The 16,969-nt window shown below is 42.2% G+C and overlaps 1 protein-coding gene across 1 annotated transcript; it reads left to right on the top strand.

The window, feature by feature from the left end:
• The first annotated feature begins 929 nt into the window (after positions 1–929).
• On the top strand, positions 930–16,951 carry LOC126187382 (putative defense protein). Its single transcript, XM_049928431.1, has 6 exons — positions 930–1,058; positions 6,496–6,704; positions 9,631–9,767; positions 12,235–12,326; positions 14,406–14,472; positions 16,528–16,951. Exons 1-6 carry the CDS (start codon positions 997–999, stop codon positions 16,561–16,563), a joined length of 603 nt encoding a protein of 200 aa, XP_049784388.1. The 5' UTR covers positions 930–996; the 3' UTR covers positions 16,564–16,951.
• Positions 16,952–16,969: the final 18 nt, after the last annotated feature.

The raw sequence follows: 16,969 nt of genomic DNA, 5'->3' as shown, positions 1-16,969 counted from the left end.
ATCGAAACAATTGAGATGTGGTGCTACAGATGAGTGTTGAAAATTAGGTGGATTGATAAGGTAAGGAATGAGGAGATTCTCCGGAGAAATGGCGAGGAAAGAAGTATATGGAAAAAAACACTGAAAAGAAAGAACGACAGGATGGGAGGACATCTGTTAAGACATCTGGGAATGACTTACATGGTACTAGGGGTAGATGTAGGGCGTAAAAACCGTAGAGGAAAACAGAGATTGGTTTACATTCTGCCGCGCGGGATTAGCCGAGCGGTCTCGGGCGCTGCAGTCATGGACTGTGCGGCTGGTCCCGGCGGAGGTTCGAGTCCTCCCTCGGGCATGGGTGTGTGTGTTTGTTCTTAGGATAATTTAGGTTAAGTAGTGTGTAAGCTTAGGGGCTGATGACCTTAGCAGTTAAGTCCCATAAGATTTCACAAACATTCGAACATTTTTACATCCTGCAAATAATTGAGGATGTAGGTTGCAAGTGCTGTTCTGAGATGGAGAGGTTGGCACAGGAGAGGAATTCGCAAACGAGACGAAAATGTAACGCAGGAGACATAGATGTAGTATTCTGCAAAAATCCTACTGGTGACGCAATAAGAAATGATAAATCGCATTTGGTATGTTTCCAATTGAATTCATATTAATGACCAAGCCGCCCTCGAATAGAATAGCACGTTAAACTGGTACCGTACTGTTTCTCCACCATATTGATTAAATGTGGCCGAAATCAAATCTTCAGCGGTTGGCACTTTCCGCGCAAAGTGGCTTATCCGAACGTTCCAGCGCGTACTGCCGCAACTGCAATGAGAAGTTCACGAGAGGCGATTCAGAGACTGACGGGGTCACACTGCGGAAGGCGAGCTGGGAGTGGGGGAAGTAGCGGACGGAGGGAGTAGGCTGTTATCGGCGAAGTCAGCGGAGCGGTGCGTGTGGGTCACCGAGGAAGTACCGGAGGCCCTCGCGCTGTATAAAAGCCCCGCCGCTGCAGCGGATAGCATGCATACCGACTGCAGCATCTGCTACTGTTCGCACTACGCACTCGACTCACTCACAAACAGGTCAGTCCCTCCAGCTGTTGCTGCTTTCTGAGCTTCGTGCCATTCTGGTCCACTTCAACGTACTGGGCACTTATTGCTTGAGCGCAATTTTTCTTTCCGCATGTCATATGTACGTTTTCCTCTTTTTTCAACGGCATAGAATTTCACTTTTTTCAACAGCTTAGAATTTCACTTAAAAAGAGGACTATGTGCAGTAGAGCAATGTTTCCTAGTTCAGCGCCACTCCAAGATTTAGAGTTTTACAGTGCGTTATGTATAGTAGCGTGGGAGGTCACCATATCTGTGCATGAATTGCCGAAGTGAACTATAATTATTTGATGGGATCACTAAACTGCTGTTACTTGTTACTCCTATCTCCGTTGTTTCCAGTACTCCATCGTTTTCCCGTGTTCTCTTCTCCTGTTTCTGGTCTACACTTCGTCGCCTTCCCATAGCTTACTCTTCCACACTCCTTCTTCCTTATTTCTTATTTTTTTCTTTCTTGAAAGCTTTTACAAATGGCTCTGAGCGCTATGCGAATTAACTTCTGAGGTCATCAGTCGCCTAGAACTTAGAACTAATTAAACCTAACTAACCTAAGGACATCACACACATCCATGCCCGAGGCAGGATTCGAACCTGCGACCGTAGCGGTCGCTCGGTTCCAGACTGTAGCGCCTAGAACCGCACCGCCACTCCGGCCGGCGAAAGCTTTTGCATTTCGTATTTTAGTGTTAAAGAAAGTTTCTGTTATTTCTGACAATACTGTTTCTTTCTAGTTCCTTTCCTATTCTGTAATCCATGCTGTCGCTGACATCTTTTTCCAAAAGTGCAGGAGTATTAGTTTCGTTAAACTGTTCTCCTTCATTCTGTAGAGGTGCGCAAAGCAGATTAACCTTGGCTTTGTCACTGTTTCGAATATTTTCTGTGCATCTCCTCGTTACTTCTCATCTTCCAAACATCTGTACTTTGTATTGCACCAATTACTTTTTTAATAAGCTATCTTTCAAGTACTTCTATCCCGACGAGCTTATAGGTTACTCTTACACTTTCAAATGCATGTAAAAATTTTACGTTTCTAATATTAATATTATTATTTATTGACTAACTCATGTTTACATTGTACTGACCTAATGATAATCATTAAAACAAGTTTTCAGTGATTTAACTATGTACTCCCTGAACCCGACGAAATATTCGGCAGGTATTCAGTAAAACTATACTTTTGTAGCTGCCCTCAGAGCGAAGGATGCATTTTTAGAACCTGTAGACCGTTCACAGTTAGTTTTGGGATAACACTGGTGTCCAATTTAGCAGTGGAACGATGTCCATTGAGTTCTTTTCCACATGCCTTTTATCTCATCTGTCAGATACAGTTGGGCATCTTCTGACTGCATTATGAGGAAGGCATCTTGCTCAGCTTTGAAGATCATTTTTACGTCAGATCAACTGCATGTGATCACCTTATCAGATGCTGTACTTTGGTTCCAGTTAGTACTGTAATTTTCTAAAACAGTAAGAGAATCATGTCTGTAGACTGCGAGAAAGCCTATCATTAAGCAGCATTTCTGTCCCATTATTTGGGTGACTCATCCTGCCTTAACAAATATTCCGTGGTTGCCAGGGATTTACAACCAAACGTAAGGTATGATATGGTTTCTTCTGAGTCCCACACTTCCCGCAGTTATCATCTATTCCTTGCTCTTGCAGCAAGACTTCTGGCAGTTCCTCGTCACTGCAGCTTGATCTTGTGTTGCGGTCAGAAATCACTACTTATGGTTGCAAAACTTCGTGCGTCAACCAGTTTTTGGACGCTTGCAATCAACTTAATGCTGGCTGTGGCCGTTCTCATATTCTTCTTTCTTCGATTTCAGCTGTCTATGGACCACACGCCGTCCTCATGAATTTGTCTTCTTTACTGATTCTATCTTTCCAGTATTTCTTCATTCTTCCACTGTCTTATTTTCTTATTTCATCTGTCCGTTCAATGAAGCGCTTTCTGATCCTTTCCTAAAAAGCCTTGAACTTCCTAATCTTGTTTCGAAAAGTTAGCCTGTCAAGAATTTCTGCTTTCGTAAGGTAAATTTTTTTCCGATTCCTCTTTCACTTTTCAGAACCAACTGACTTGCGTTTTGCGGTTTTTGTCAAATACTTCTTTAGTCAGTCTTTCCGGTCTCATTGGAACCAAGAGACCATAACATGAAATTCTCCTTTTCCTGAGAACAGCACATAGTTTTTCAGTTTCCATGTACAACTCTTCATTACTTCTTCTCACCCATGGCCCATGTGCTCGCAACTTTTCTTGGGCCAAGTATTTTCCGCAGTAAATTCCTTTGCTTTGTCACCAACTCTTCAGTTTCTCCCCTTTTGTTGAGGATTCAACATTACGCTGCACTCCAGTTTTATGAGAGCGTTGTACGGTTTTTGGTATTTGCTAAGAGTGATTTTTATAATAAATTTTCATAGTTAATTGACAAGCCATTTCCATTCTTTGTGCTCCAATTTTGTCCACTTCTCTACCTATATCGTTTGGCTTTACTGTTTCCCTCAGGTAGCTAAATTTATTCACTTTCTTAATTCTACCATATCTCGTGCTTATGAATTTTGGAGCCTTTTTAATGGCCTTTATGAATTCTATCCCCTTGGAAAAATCTGCAGTCCAACTTTTTTCACCGCATCTTTCAACACGTTGATTTGCTCAACTGCTATAGCGATGTTTCCGAAAATATTGTTAAGTCATCTGCAAAGGCTAGAAGAGTGTGACGTTAGCACCAACTGAATTATATTCAGTCTTTCTCGTCACAGCGTCTTCATAAGAGAATCATTACGAATATTTAGAGAAAACACACTGTATTCAGTTGTGTAGAACAGTCATACCTACAATTGATATAGCATATGAACAGGAGTTAGTAAACAAGGCAGAAAGCTCCAAGTTTCTTAGTGTAGCTATTGATGAAAAGTTAAACGGAAAAAGCCTATTACTAAGCTGCTGAACAGTTCAGTTAATTTACTTTTGCTCTTCGCACAACTGCTAGTCTTGGAAACATACGAATCAATCTGACTTATTTTGCTTATTTTCACTCAGTAGTGTCTTCTGGAATAATTTTCTGGGGTAACTGATTACTTAGAAAGAAAGTATTGATTCTACAAAAGCGAGCTGTAAGAATAGTATGCGATATTCACCTGCGGTAGTCATACATTTTAACTGTACCATCACAATACCTACATTCGATAATGAAATTAGTCACAAAAAAATCCATCAAAATTTGAGAATAGCAGTGTAAGCACCTACAACACTTGAGGAAAAAATGACCTTTACTACCCATTATTAAATCTGTCAGTGGCTCTGAAAGGTGTTCAATATGAAGCAACTAAAAATTTTTTTTTCATGTTATGTCCAACAACATGTTCTGACAGCAATATAAGTTTAGAATCTCACTCTAAGTCATTTATTCTATAGAGCTCCCACCATTCTATGGATAAATTTTTGTTTAAAAACGAGTAGTTTGCATGAGTAGGACTAAAAAATATGTTCATGAATGTTAACACTAATGAAGTACACATATCGTATACAGAGACTCGTTCCACAACGCTTCTATAAATGAATCGTCCAAATGATTTGTGGAACGTGTAACTAACTAATTACATAGTTATATCCAGGATTCCTATGTTCAAAAAGTCTTTTCCGCAATCAGCCCAAATAACCTTGCGTGTTGCTATCAAATGGTTCAAATGTCTCTGAGCACTATGGGACTTAACTGCTGAGGTCATCAGTCCCCTAGAACTAATTAAACCTGTTTAACCTAAGGACATCACACACATCCATGCCCGAGGCAGGATTCGAACCTGCGACCGGAGCGGTCGCGCGGTTCCAGACTGTAGCGCCTAGAACCACTCGGCCACCACGGCCGGCGTGTTGCTATCCTCAACCATCTTGCAGCTATGGAATCCCTCAACTGTCACCATAAGGCTGTTCAAACCTGCAAGTAGGATCGAACCGATAACCACTAACAATATTTTGAGTAATGCGAGCTGTTACACTTGCCTAGGAACCGCCGAGCAGCATTAATCCTGACGACCGTATATCGTCCATTCATCATTCATCCGAATGAGCTGCGCCGGCACAGTCGGTCAAAGTGGTTAATGAGCCATGGACTTAATTAACATCAGCCAGAAACCGACGGGAGGGGATTGCCACAAAATGAAACGGTACACCTCTAATTTCCTTAAAATTACTCGCAGTTACTACGGCAGACGTCTCGGTTGTTCATGCCAGATAAGCAGTCCGCTTTACACTGAGGTGACAAGTCATGGGATACCTGCGAATATCGTGTCGGACCTCCTTTTGCTCGGCGTAGTGCAGCGACTCGACATGGTATTGGCTCAACAAGTCGTTGCAAGTTACCTTCAGAAATATATTGACATACTGCCTCTATAGCCGTCCATAATAGCGAAAGTGTTCCCGACACAGGATTTTATGCTCTAGCTCTTCTCTCGATTAGGTCCCATAAATGTTCGTTGAGATCCATGTCGGATGGTCTGGGAGGTCCGTTCATTCGCTGGAATTGTCCACAACAATCACGAACAACTGTGGCCCGGCGACACGGCGATTTGTCACCTATACAAATTTCATCGTCGTTTGAGAACATGAAGTCCACGAATGGCTGCAAATGGTCTCCAAGTACCCCAAGATAACCGTTTACAGTCAATGGTCGGTTTTCATATTAATCACTTGTGTACAAATGTAAACACAGTCCACAACATTATGGAGCCACCACCAGCTTGAGTCAATGGCTTTGTGGGGTCTGCGCCTGACGTGATCCCTAATATCAGCTCTTATCAACTGAAATAGGGACCCATCTGACCAGACCGATTTTCCACTCGTCCAGGATCCAACTGATATGGTCACGAACCCAGGGAAGGCGCTGCTGGCGATATAGTGCTGTTAGCAAAAGCACTCGCATCGGTGGTCTGGCGCCAAAGCTATTTAAGACCAAATTTCGTCGCACCGTGCTAACAGATACGTTCGTCGAAAATTCCATATTGATCGTTGCTTGTCTGATAGCACTGGCGCAAACGCCGCTGCTCTCGGTCGTTAAGTGAAGGCTATGGGCCACAGCGTTGTCCGTGGTGAAAGGTAATATCTGCTATTCTCGGCACATTCTTGACACTGTGGATCTCGGAATATTGAATTCTCTAACGATTTCCGAAATAGAATGTCCCATTCATTTAGCTCCAACTACCATTCCACGATCAGAGTTTGTTAATTCCCGTCTTGGGGCCATAATCAAGTCGAAAACCTTTTCATATTAATCACTTGTGTACAAATGACAGCTGCGCCAATGCGTACACGACACTACAGCCATTTGTATACGTGCATATCGCTTTGCGCCTCAGTGTAGGCGCGCGGTGCTAGCAGAGGAGCGTTCACTGAGATGTTTGGCTGTGGTGCCAGCAGGATGAAGCTGGTGGTGGCTACTGTGCTCCTGATGGCGTCGGCGGCGCTGGCCGCTCCTGCAACTCCGCGGTTTGACCACCGGCCCGTACTGCCCAGCGTGTGCCAAACCATGAAGCCTCTCCACGGCAACGCGGAGCCCAGCACAGACCCTTCGCCCTACACCATCACGGCGGCGCCGACATCTGTCAACGGCGGAGACATCGTCAAAGGTAAGACGCATCAGTTCAGTAAGAAGTTGGTGCCGTGACACTCCCACGCTTTGGTTTACGTGTGTGCTCTAAAAGCACAAAGACAAAATTCCTCACCCTGGTAGAGAAAGAGTTAAAATACGCGCTCAAGTTCGACGTGGTTCCTATTTCAGGTAAATGCAATCCGCCCATTTTCTTCCTCTAATATAGTCCGTGTCAAGCGCAGTTCTGGAATGATTAATTTATCCGTCATGCTTGTGGTGAACCTCCGTAGTTGTGGATTGAATTACCTGTTACTTGCAGAAACATAGCAACCAACCATTCATTTTCATACAGTGCTACTGAAAAAATGAAGTGATCGTGTGGCATTGATGATCGGGATTCCCCACTTGAGGAAGTTAGGCCGCCGAGTTGCATGTCTTTGCAGTTGACGCAACATTGGACGACTTGCTTGTCGATGACAACATAACACTCGGCTTCCGAGTGCAGGAATCTCCGACCCGGCCGGGAATCGAACTTGGGCCGTTTGCATTGGTCAGACGCGCTGACCACTCAGCTAAGAAAGCAGACACAGTGCTACTCATCAGTACATATGGGTTGTAGAAGACCACTTCGTGAAAATTGAAAGGCACAGAGAAAAATGACAAATATAAGAGGAGAGTATTTCTCAAGTTTCGGTTCGTAATACGCCTCCTGACACAGTTACACAGGCGACAGGTGAGGCAGAACATGTAGACAAATAATCCCCCCACCACCACCACCTTATTGTCGTATCGAATTAGGTTGCGCCTACAGATAGGCAGGCCAGTGAAGAGCTCTCTCACCTTTCCGGGCATTTCGTGTCAGCGACTTAATTGAATTTCACTCAAGTGCTGACGTTTACCGCATTACCAATGGTGTCCAAACTGAGCATCTGTAGTAAGCATTAAAAACTTGGAGAGATGATCTATTTAGCGATATGTTCCTATTTTCTGTATGAGTTTCAGTTTACACGCTATCGTCCTTTAAAACGCTGGAGATACTTATGAGCCGGCCGTTGTGACCGAGCGGTTGTAGGCGCTTCAGTCTGGAACCGCGCGCCCGCTACGCTCGCAGGTTCGAATCCTGGCTCGGGCATGGATGTGTGTGATGTCAAGAAAATGGTTCAAATGGCTCTGATCACTATGGGACTTAACTTCTTTGGTCATCAGTTCCCTAGAACTTAGAACTACTTAAACCTAACTAACCTAAAGACATCACACAAATCCATGCCCGAGGCAGGATTGGAACCTGCGACCGTAGCGGTCGCGCGGTTCCAGACTGTAGCGCCTAGAGCCGCTCGGCCACTCCGGCCGGGTGTGTGTGATGTCCTTCGGTTGGTTAGGTTTAAGTAGATCTAAGTTCTAGGGGACTGATGACCTCAGACGATAAGTCCCATAGTGCTCAGAGCCATTTGAACCATTTAATACTTACGAATATCCCCACATAATTTATGCCAATGAAGGTTTTGTGATTTCGCTTGGCTTCAATTAGTGCAATACGATTATTATCATAATTTTGTTTGACTATATAACTAACATTGCAGAAGGCGTTTACAAAACTACGTTCCCTTTATCTATTCCATTTTCCAAGTCGTACATTTATAATAAAGAATGATGTGCTTCTAACTGCAAATTGTATGTAAATATACGTCTGAAGTAGGAACTTTGGTAAAGGCAACTGCAGCGGTCTTCAAAATGCAGTCTACATAAACATAATAAACATAATAATGATGAAGAGCGAACTATATTATTCCAACTGAAGACAGGCAAAATCCCGAAATGTTTCTCAGCATCATTAAATTTACATAAAAATTGGGTGGTTTCTCTGTTGTTTGAAGCAATTCTCGAAGGTATGCAAAATACCCATTTGCGACCACCAAAACCCCTTCATTCGACTGAAAACCTTTTCCAACCACAAAATATTTTAAACGTTAGAACAGGGGGGGACTCGGAGCTTTTTGAAAGTACAAAATATGTAGAACTGGCTGAACATGTAGGCTTATTTGTGTTGGAACCGGTGAGATAAGTATTTACAATTCACTTAATATATCGGCAGTAAATCGCTCTTTGGATATTCACCATTTCCTCGTGCTTTAGACTGTGTTTATATCGACTCTGTCATAAACCACGTTTTGAATGTTTGGTACCTTGAAGCACTATAAACTTTTCTGATGCTGCACATGTGTAACACATGTGACTGTATTGCGACTGGAGCTACTGTGTAGGTCCTGATGAAGTTACAATCGTTTCCAGTTTGATACAGCCGAAACTGTCGAGCGCTTACACGTTAACACGTTACTTTAGTTAATATTACGATTAGCATTTTAATTAATTTATCGTCACGTTTACTTAATGAGTAATCACGCCCGTCCAAGATTTCCATAATGTCGTTATTCTGTAGCAAAATGACATATTTGTTTTCAAGTTTTCTTACACACACTAGAATTTCTGCCATTGCTGGAATTACGTAACCGTCCGGTAATCTTGCTGCATTTACGAGTACATCGTACGACACCCCATGTAGTTTACTAAACTGGTAGAGTTTTGGTTCACCGGCGCTTTGTTTAATATGATCGCAACTGAAGATAATTCTGACGTCGAGCATCGCAAAGAATCCACTCTGGATGGAATATCAGCAGCTTTTCAAGATGAACAAGGACAGCGGTTCAAGCCCCAATTGACCATCCAGAGTTGGATTCACAACGTTTTCTGTAAATGGCACGTGCTCCGCCTCTAATGACCTCGTCGTCTACCCGGCGCCAAACCCTAATCTTCCTTTTTTTTTTTTTTTTTTTTTTTTTTTTTTGCAATTAATATACCTCGCGTTTGTGCTTTGCTCCTTTGCCACTCGACACAACATACTTATTCTGTAAGTGATCTGCTGCAGTTTTTGTTACGTTTGGTTACCGTGAATATTTTTCTTGCAGTGCACATATCGGGCGTCGATGAGTTCTTAGGCGTCTACCTGCAAGCTCGTCGGGGAGAGGAGCCGGTAGGCGAGTTCGTGCTGCCCAGCGGCGAAACTAAGGAAATCGCCCTGACCGACTGCCCGCCCGGACACAAAGTGAGTATTTCCTTTCTGGACCGAGGCAGGTGGATACACACAGGTGATTTTATTCACCCTTCGAGAAACAAACGACCTACAGATAATGTTTAAAGAAATGGTACAGTTATGCAACATTTTTTCACGCTGTCCAATATTCACGGACCTATCGGTATTTTTCTTTTACCATACTCGTGAACAAGAAGATTGGGTGGTTGGTTGGTTTGGGGAAGGAGACCAGACAGCGTGGTCATCGGTCTCATCGGATTAGGGAAGGATGGGGAAGGAAGTTGGCCGTGCCCTTTCAGAGGAACCATCCCGGCATTGGCCTGGAGTGATTTAGGGAAATCACGGAAAACCTAAATCAGGATGGCCGGACGCGGGATTGAACCGTCGTCCTCCCGAATGCGAGTCCAGTGTCTAACCACTGCGCCACCTCGCTCGGTGAACAAGAAGAATCCACACGTAAAGTAATCACATTATTAAGATTCGTGGAGCTATTTCACCTAAACGTTGCACACTGGTCGCTAAACGCACGAAAAGTTTCAGTTGCAGCCGAATCAAAACAGGGTCCTAACTTTGGAAACAATGTACCGGTACTTTCTATGGACTTGGTTAGCAGAACCACTTGTCGAGTGCCGCCAAGCAAATGTAACTAAATTTATCTTGTAGTCATCCTTATGGACCCTTGTTCCAACAACTGCTGCCTGTTTCCACTACAAGAAGTTTCTGACAATTATTCTTGTATACAAATAACTGTGATTTGAGTTACTGGCTACGGATGGCAAAACGGAAAAATGGCTGGAATTTTAGTCTGTAAATTATCTGTTCTTTCTCAAGGCGACATAACCGTACGATTGAAAAGTCACTCTATGCAGTGTGTTATACAATTCCTGCTACAGGCTTGTAGGAGTTGTAGAGTGGACTTGGCAGATAAAGTTTTCATTCGGAACCCATGTCAGAATATGTACTGTCAAGATGTAAAATAGATTTGCAAATCGGATCACTTTTTCATATCTCCCGCTTCACGCTACGCACAGCGGCGACAATGTGCCATGACATGAGCAATATTTCGAGCAGTCATCGCTGGGTTGTCTTCTACATGAAGAAGAAATACTGTAACAAACAATGTATAATATCATACAATAGCTAAAAGAAGTTCCTGGTGGGAAGCTTGAGCAATTTAATTTTTTGATTTGCGGTTCTGGAGGGTGATCCCCCGCCCCTGAATTACATGTATGGTGAGGGAAGTAAGAACCAAGAGTCACAAATTGGTATGCTTCTAGAGAGCGGGATGCATCTACAATAAGAACTATCGGAGAGTAAGGGTGCATCTGTAATATGAAATATGAGTGGGGATGCTTTCAGTCTAAACTTTAATTAAAAGGCGTGACAAATGCCATCTTGGATGACATAATGATATGTGTTATGTTATAAGACATGACATCATGTATCATTTTACTTTACTTGACGCGATCCACTGTATTACATGTCTTGGATAACAATACCATCAAGTAAAAATGCACGGATATGTTAAAATGTTTTCAATGTCTTTAAAGCTACTAGATAAGTCGAAATGCTAATTCCCTTATTTTACGTCCCTAACTCTGCCAAGGAGATAGTCGCTTTTTTATGCTATATGGGAGCATTTTTCATTCTGCGATGTTATACTTGATTAGAATGTGTAGAAGTAAAAATACTTGCAAAGGCTGTTCAAATGACGATCTCATATCTCACCGATACAATAACGGTACAAAGTGCCAGACAATGGATGCGGTAATCTCTACTGCGCATTCTTTCATGTGATATTAAAATCATTCACTAGACTGAATACCGACTTGGCAACATCTTGTGTTCCTAGGTACACTACACTCTTGGTACAATACTCTCCCCAACTATCTTATTTTTGATGTGCTCATTCGACAATAGACTTGTCCTATTGTAACTGATTTTCAAATGGATTTTAAGAATTGTCCACAGTTGTTCTATTCGTTACTGAAGAAGTTTGTCTGCAGTTGAGGGAAACAGTGTAGAGCCTTCAAAAATGTTTCATTAACACATATTGCTCCATAGCTTTTTTTTCAGTTTAGGGATCTGAAAACTTCCTCGTGAACTGCAGACCGTAGTTTCTTCCTAGATGTCTCCTCTTTCAGGTCTGAACTATCCATCCTCATGGAGTGTACGTAACTGTAGCGCTGACGTGTACTGGTAATACTGGTACACTCTTCAGCTTGCTAACACTGGTTGAATATATGCTTTCTTTCTCAAATGTTGTTAGAAAAGGTTTTGATGATACAGCTTTCTCGAAACCCCAGACAAAATGGCAATCCGTATAACTGTTCCTTTCTGTACTTTGGTCCTCGCTCCACAAATGGTACGTTGTACTAAACACACTTCTTACGTGTACTAAACACTGTAAATTGCTCTGAGAACTTCACCAGACAAATAGCGTGCGCCGCTGTGTAACTCTTTGCTTTTGTTGTTTCAGAACGCCTACTCGTACATCTCGTACACGACGCCACTTAGCACGCTGGATATCGACTGGAAGGCACCAAACGACGGCGGTGAAATACTTTTCACGTAAGTTTTCCGGTAGATTTAGTAGCCGACTGGGAACAACACTTGCTTTGCTGTTACTACATATCCGCTTCACAGTTGGGAAGCGAATGTGGCTAGTCGGGTAATCCTGGTCTTATAATGTTTATCCTACTCTAATGATTCATGAAGATAGATGATATACGGATTTTAACTGCAATTTCAAGTTACTGAAGAAAATTTACGAACATTGTGACAATACATAATTTTTCGAGAGCAGCTGCAGTGCCCGGAATGTTTAACATCTTTAAATGGAAGGAAATATTAAAGTCACTGGTTATTAGCGGAATTCGAGGAATGAATATGTCTTCGCCTGCTGCGTAACACGTGATGATGGTGGCCTCTGTTACGTTTGGCAATAGGTTCTTCACAGCCAGCCTTGTTCCACTGCATATGTAACAACGGTAACTAATCAATACACAAAAGTTTGCAATCGTGTTTCTGTCAGATTTTCGAACTTCCGCTCGTCCAGTGATCTAGTGACGTCTGATGATACTATCTGCAAGACGGGCATTTCCACTGTAATTTAATCTCCGATAGGAATTACAGTCAGCTGATCACGATACGTTTCGTTTGTTAGGCATGTAATTTTCGTTTTCTTCATAGTTTCATATGCGCGTAAAAGTTGGAAGTAAATCGACCAGGAGTTTTGAAGTAAATCATACGCCCGAATGTTCATTAGAGGATCGTTTAGAAATATGAAGTAAATCAGCCAAGAAATTTTGGAGACTTTTGGTCACAATCTTCCCCCTTTATATCTTACATACGTATATGTTTCAAGTTAGATTACGAAGTCATATATAGACAGTGGTCTTTCTCTTGTCTTGAAGGCAAAATGTGCAAAATTTCATCAATATCGGAATAAAACGTTAAATTTTCATGAATAACAAACAAACAGAAACTCTTCTTTATATGTGTGGATGCCTGGATTCTCACGTTGATTGTTGTACGTAATAAATAATCCTGGCGTATGAGGAAGTAGCGTCTACACATCTGGGTTCTGTATGGCTTGTAATCGTTGATTCATTGGTCGTTAAACGCGTTCATAGACGGGAACGCAGAGTGCAAGCCGATCTGCTGATATGACTAGTGAATTGTGAATAAGGCTCATCTGGTTACAGTGTTACGGCGACTTCCGGAACCAAGCACGAGACAGTTCTGTGCTGTTGTCTCCATTCCATACGAGAAGCAAATGAGGTGCGACATGATTTATTGCGATGGACACTTTTTCGTAGTACAGATGACAACAGCTGTTGAACTAGCCGTAAAAAAGATTCATAAGTTTACGAGGACGGAGACGTGCTTAACTTGAGAAGAAATTCAACTTTGTAGTTGGACATTTTTTTCTCTAAACAGTGACGTCACTGGACTATGTCACCCAAACTGCAATTTTCTTAATGAAAGCGGCTGAGGCCTCCCTATCTGTAATGGTACAATTTAAATGTGACGAACAAGAACGTGGAGTGAATGTAACCACTGACTAACTGTAATGTTGCCACTTCTTAAAAAAATTGTCTAAACCCTTCCTCCCTCCTCCAAAATCTTGAAACGACAACCAATGTGCCGCTTCACAGTAAAAGTAATGACAGGCTCTAATTTGCTTTCCTGCTTACAGGAAAAGTTAAATGTTCACGTTAGTCTTCTTGGTAGGGTCGAGTAAATATGATTCATGACCATTCAAAATGAAACATATCTCACGCGTAGCAGCTTGTTCTCAAAGAGGTAGAATCAAGCTTCTCATATTCTAGTATTTTTTTAGTTTATTCTTTCTACTTTTTAATACCGTAAGACATGCTACTCAGCAACATAACAGGAAGTCCGATTTCTTTCCACACTCTTTGATTTTTATTCTTTCATTATGGGAGTAAAGAGTAAGCGAATGGCGAATAAGCGAAGATATGCTTTCGCGCAGTTTTAAGTTATGATGTACTTCTAAGAAGAGAGAGTAGTACTGCTGTGGATACATTACTTTAGTCAGACCCAACTTTCACTGTGTTGCCGCTCATTATTGAGTGGTATAGTAATCATGCGGATGTTCTTCACGTTATCTTCCTTCTGTTACAGGGCCACATTCGTGAAGAGCTACGCCGAATTCTGGGTCGGTATCACGTCACCGAAGATCACCGTCACGGTACGTATGCACACAGCCTCGAGTCTCGGCGGTAACAGCCTGTTGGTCGCAATTTCCAGTTGTATCAGTTAAGTGTTATGTCTACAACCATGGTTTTACCTGATGGGCCAAAGCAGTGTGGTTCCTGTAGCTGCTCTTTCGTTTTCCATGTCTCTTCAGGCTCCACGTTACATAAGAATTTGTAGTATTTAGCGCAGTTACCATTAGCTATTCCGTATCCATTTGCCACATACTTGCCTGCCCTATAACCTTTAGCATTTTGCCAAGTGAAAGGGTTAAGTGCGTGGCCGATGTAATGTTTGTTGGTTACGTTTATGTCTATTGGAGGACCCGAACGTTATTACGAAAGTGCTAATTCCGGCACACCATCTTACTGTTCAAAGTTCTTGAGGCTAACTATAAAAAGTTCACAAGCCCAAATCCGGTTCTACTTAAAGTTAATATCATGCAGGTAACTATCATAAAATTTTACAAGTGCGATTCTCTTTAGAGTTCGTCCATGAAACCAACTGCCGAAACTGTTCTAAGTTTTCAGAACTGCACAAATTTTTACACAAGTCCGCGAAACTTTTGCCTAAAAAATTCGACTCACTAGAAAAAAAAAATGACACACCGCTCATTCAGCCATACGCCCGTCCTTGTATAACTCTCAAAGGAATTTGTCCCCAGAAAATGTGGCCGCCGACCCTTAAATAGACGAGATCTGTTGTTGCGAAATTTTCATATTTACATTTAACTTATTCCATTACAAGTATGACATGCGAATTAAGACGAATTTCTCCAGGTGTCAATAGATTTTTTTCCTTACTGTTTACATTTTTTTCAGTGGGATAGCATTACCTGCTATTACTTATTATTAAACATAATGAAAGTGGCTCTGATAGCCATGGTAGTCTACAGATAGCTATGGCAGTCTACTCATCCATACTGTCGCTATATTTAAAGATTGAATACTTTCTTTCGCATTAAAATAAGTTTTTGAACTCTCGGAATTAACATTCTGGCTCATAGTTTGATACGTACACTATTAATAAAAATTTTGAAACTGTATTTCGATAGTGCTGTTCACGCGCTATCTGCGGTGTGGGGGTGGTGGGGGTGGGGTGGGGGGATAATTGCTCCTTTAAAATCGCTTATAGCCGACTTACTCCGTAGCCTCTCGTTCCGCGAACTAGAGAGGTCGAAGTGCCGTCAGCTACCTAGCAGACAGCTCCAGTTGCTACCTCCTCGAGAGTTATGCTCGCCTGTGTCAGAACTCACCTGCGTCACGTCATGTCATCTAGCAGAAGAGCACAAGTCTAGCCGCACGTTACAGACAGTCTTAGGTACTTGTTATTTGCAGTCTGTGAAAACAGAACATTTGATAACACAGGCTGAAAAAATAAAAAAATAAATAAAAACACGATACCTACAAACTTCTAAACAGTGTATCGAGGAACAAACGGAGGATGGAAACTCTAGTCTAGTCACCATGCTATTACTTCGAAAATGTCATCGTAAGACATTGCAGATCTTCCGAGTTGTAGGGGTCAATACCTGCCGTTAGGTCGGCCTTCAATGGGACAAGTAAGCTTTAGACTGTCGGACAGCAGGTGAAATCTTCAAATGAGTGTGACAGCATTCAGGACGTTAATGGCATCAAACATGACCATAGTTATCATAAAGACACTGTAGAGACTTCTAAGTGAGGAGGCGTCAACGTTCAAATTTATGTTTGCTGCCGAAGGAAGTCACTGACGTCTGTAACTTCGTCGACGTGTAGCGCCGTTGGATGGCAACTCTTGACATGAGTTCATGCTCTCAGTTTGTTCCTCACGGTGCTCACCAAACTCCTTCAAGTTTGTTAGCATCGTTTTGTTGCACTGTGTAAAATGATTTCCGTTCTGGAGGCACACCTGTTTCCCCTCGAGACGTCCTTCGTTTTAATCCTCGCCATTCTCTATTATTGCACTGATCATGGACAGCTGAGTTTAATACTCATATATCAAAACTTATAATAAGACTCATGAGCTGTTGTAATGCTCTAGCTTAACTGTTTCTTTTGTTTCTTTACAGAAAGTCTCCTCAACTGACAACGCTGTTGCCGCTTAACCACAGAAAACACGTCGTCCCAACAACGAACATATCCATTATTAACTTCAAACATAACAAAATCGTCGCACGATAATTTTTTCGTACTGTACTGCTAGAAATTGTACAGTAATCGCATCTCGAAGGCGTTAGCTACGTGATATCAGCACGAGAGACTTGTTAAGCCGTTTGTAACAAAATACGAGTGAGCTTCAGAAGAGACCAAGGGAACTCAACTAGCTACAGTGGGGCGCTTCCGTCGCCATCTTGTCCAGGACATGACACCCAGTCTGCTCTGTACATGGATCTGCTGACCGCATAAGAATGAGTATTGAAATCTGCATGAGATTTATCACCACAAATTTTGTATGAAAGACTTGAACTGAAATATATTATCTATATAAAATAAGATTTCTTCTCTACTTGC

The sequence above is a fragment of the Schistocerca cancellata genome, chromosome 5 (genome assembly GCF_023864275.1).
Source record: "Schistocerca cancellata isolate TAMUIC-IGC-003103 chromosome 5, iqSchCanc2.1, whole genome shotgun sequence".
Taxonomy (NCBI): Eukaryota; Metazoa; Arthropoda; class Insecta; order Orthoptera; family Acrididae; genus Schistocerca; species Schistocerca cancellata.
This window is presented reverse-complemented; position numbering and strand designations above follow the sequence as displayed.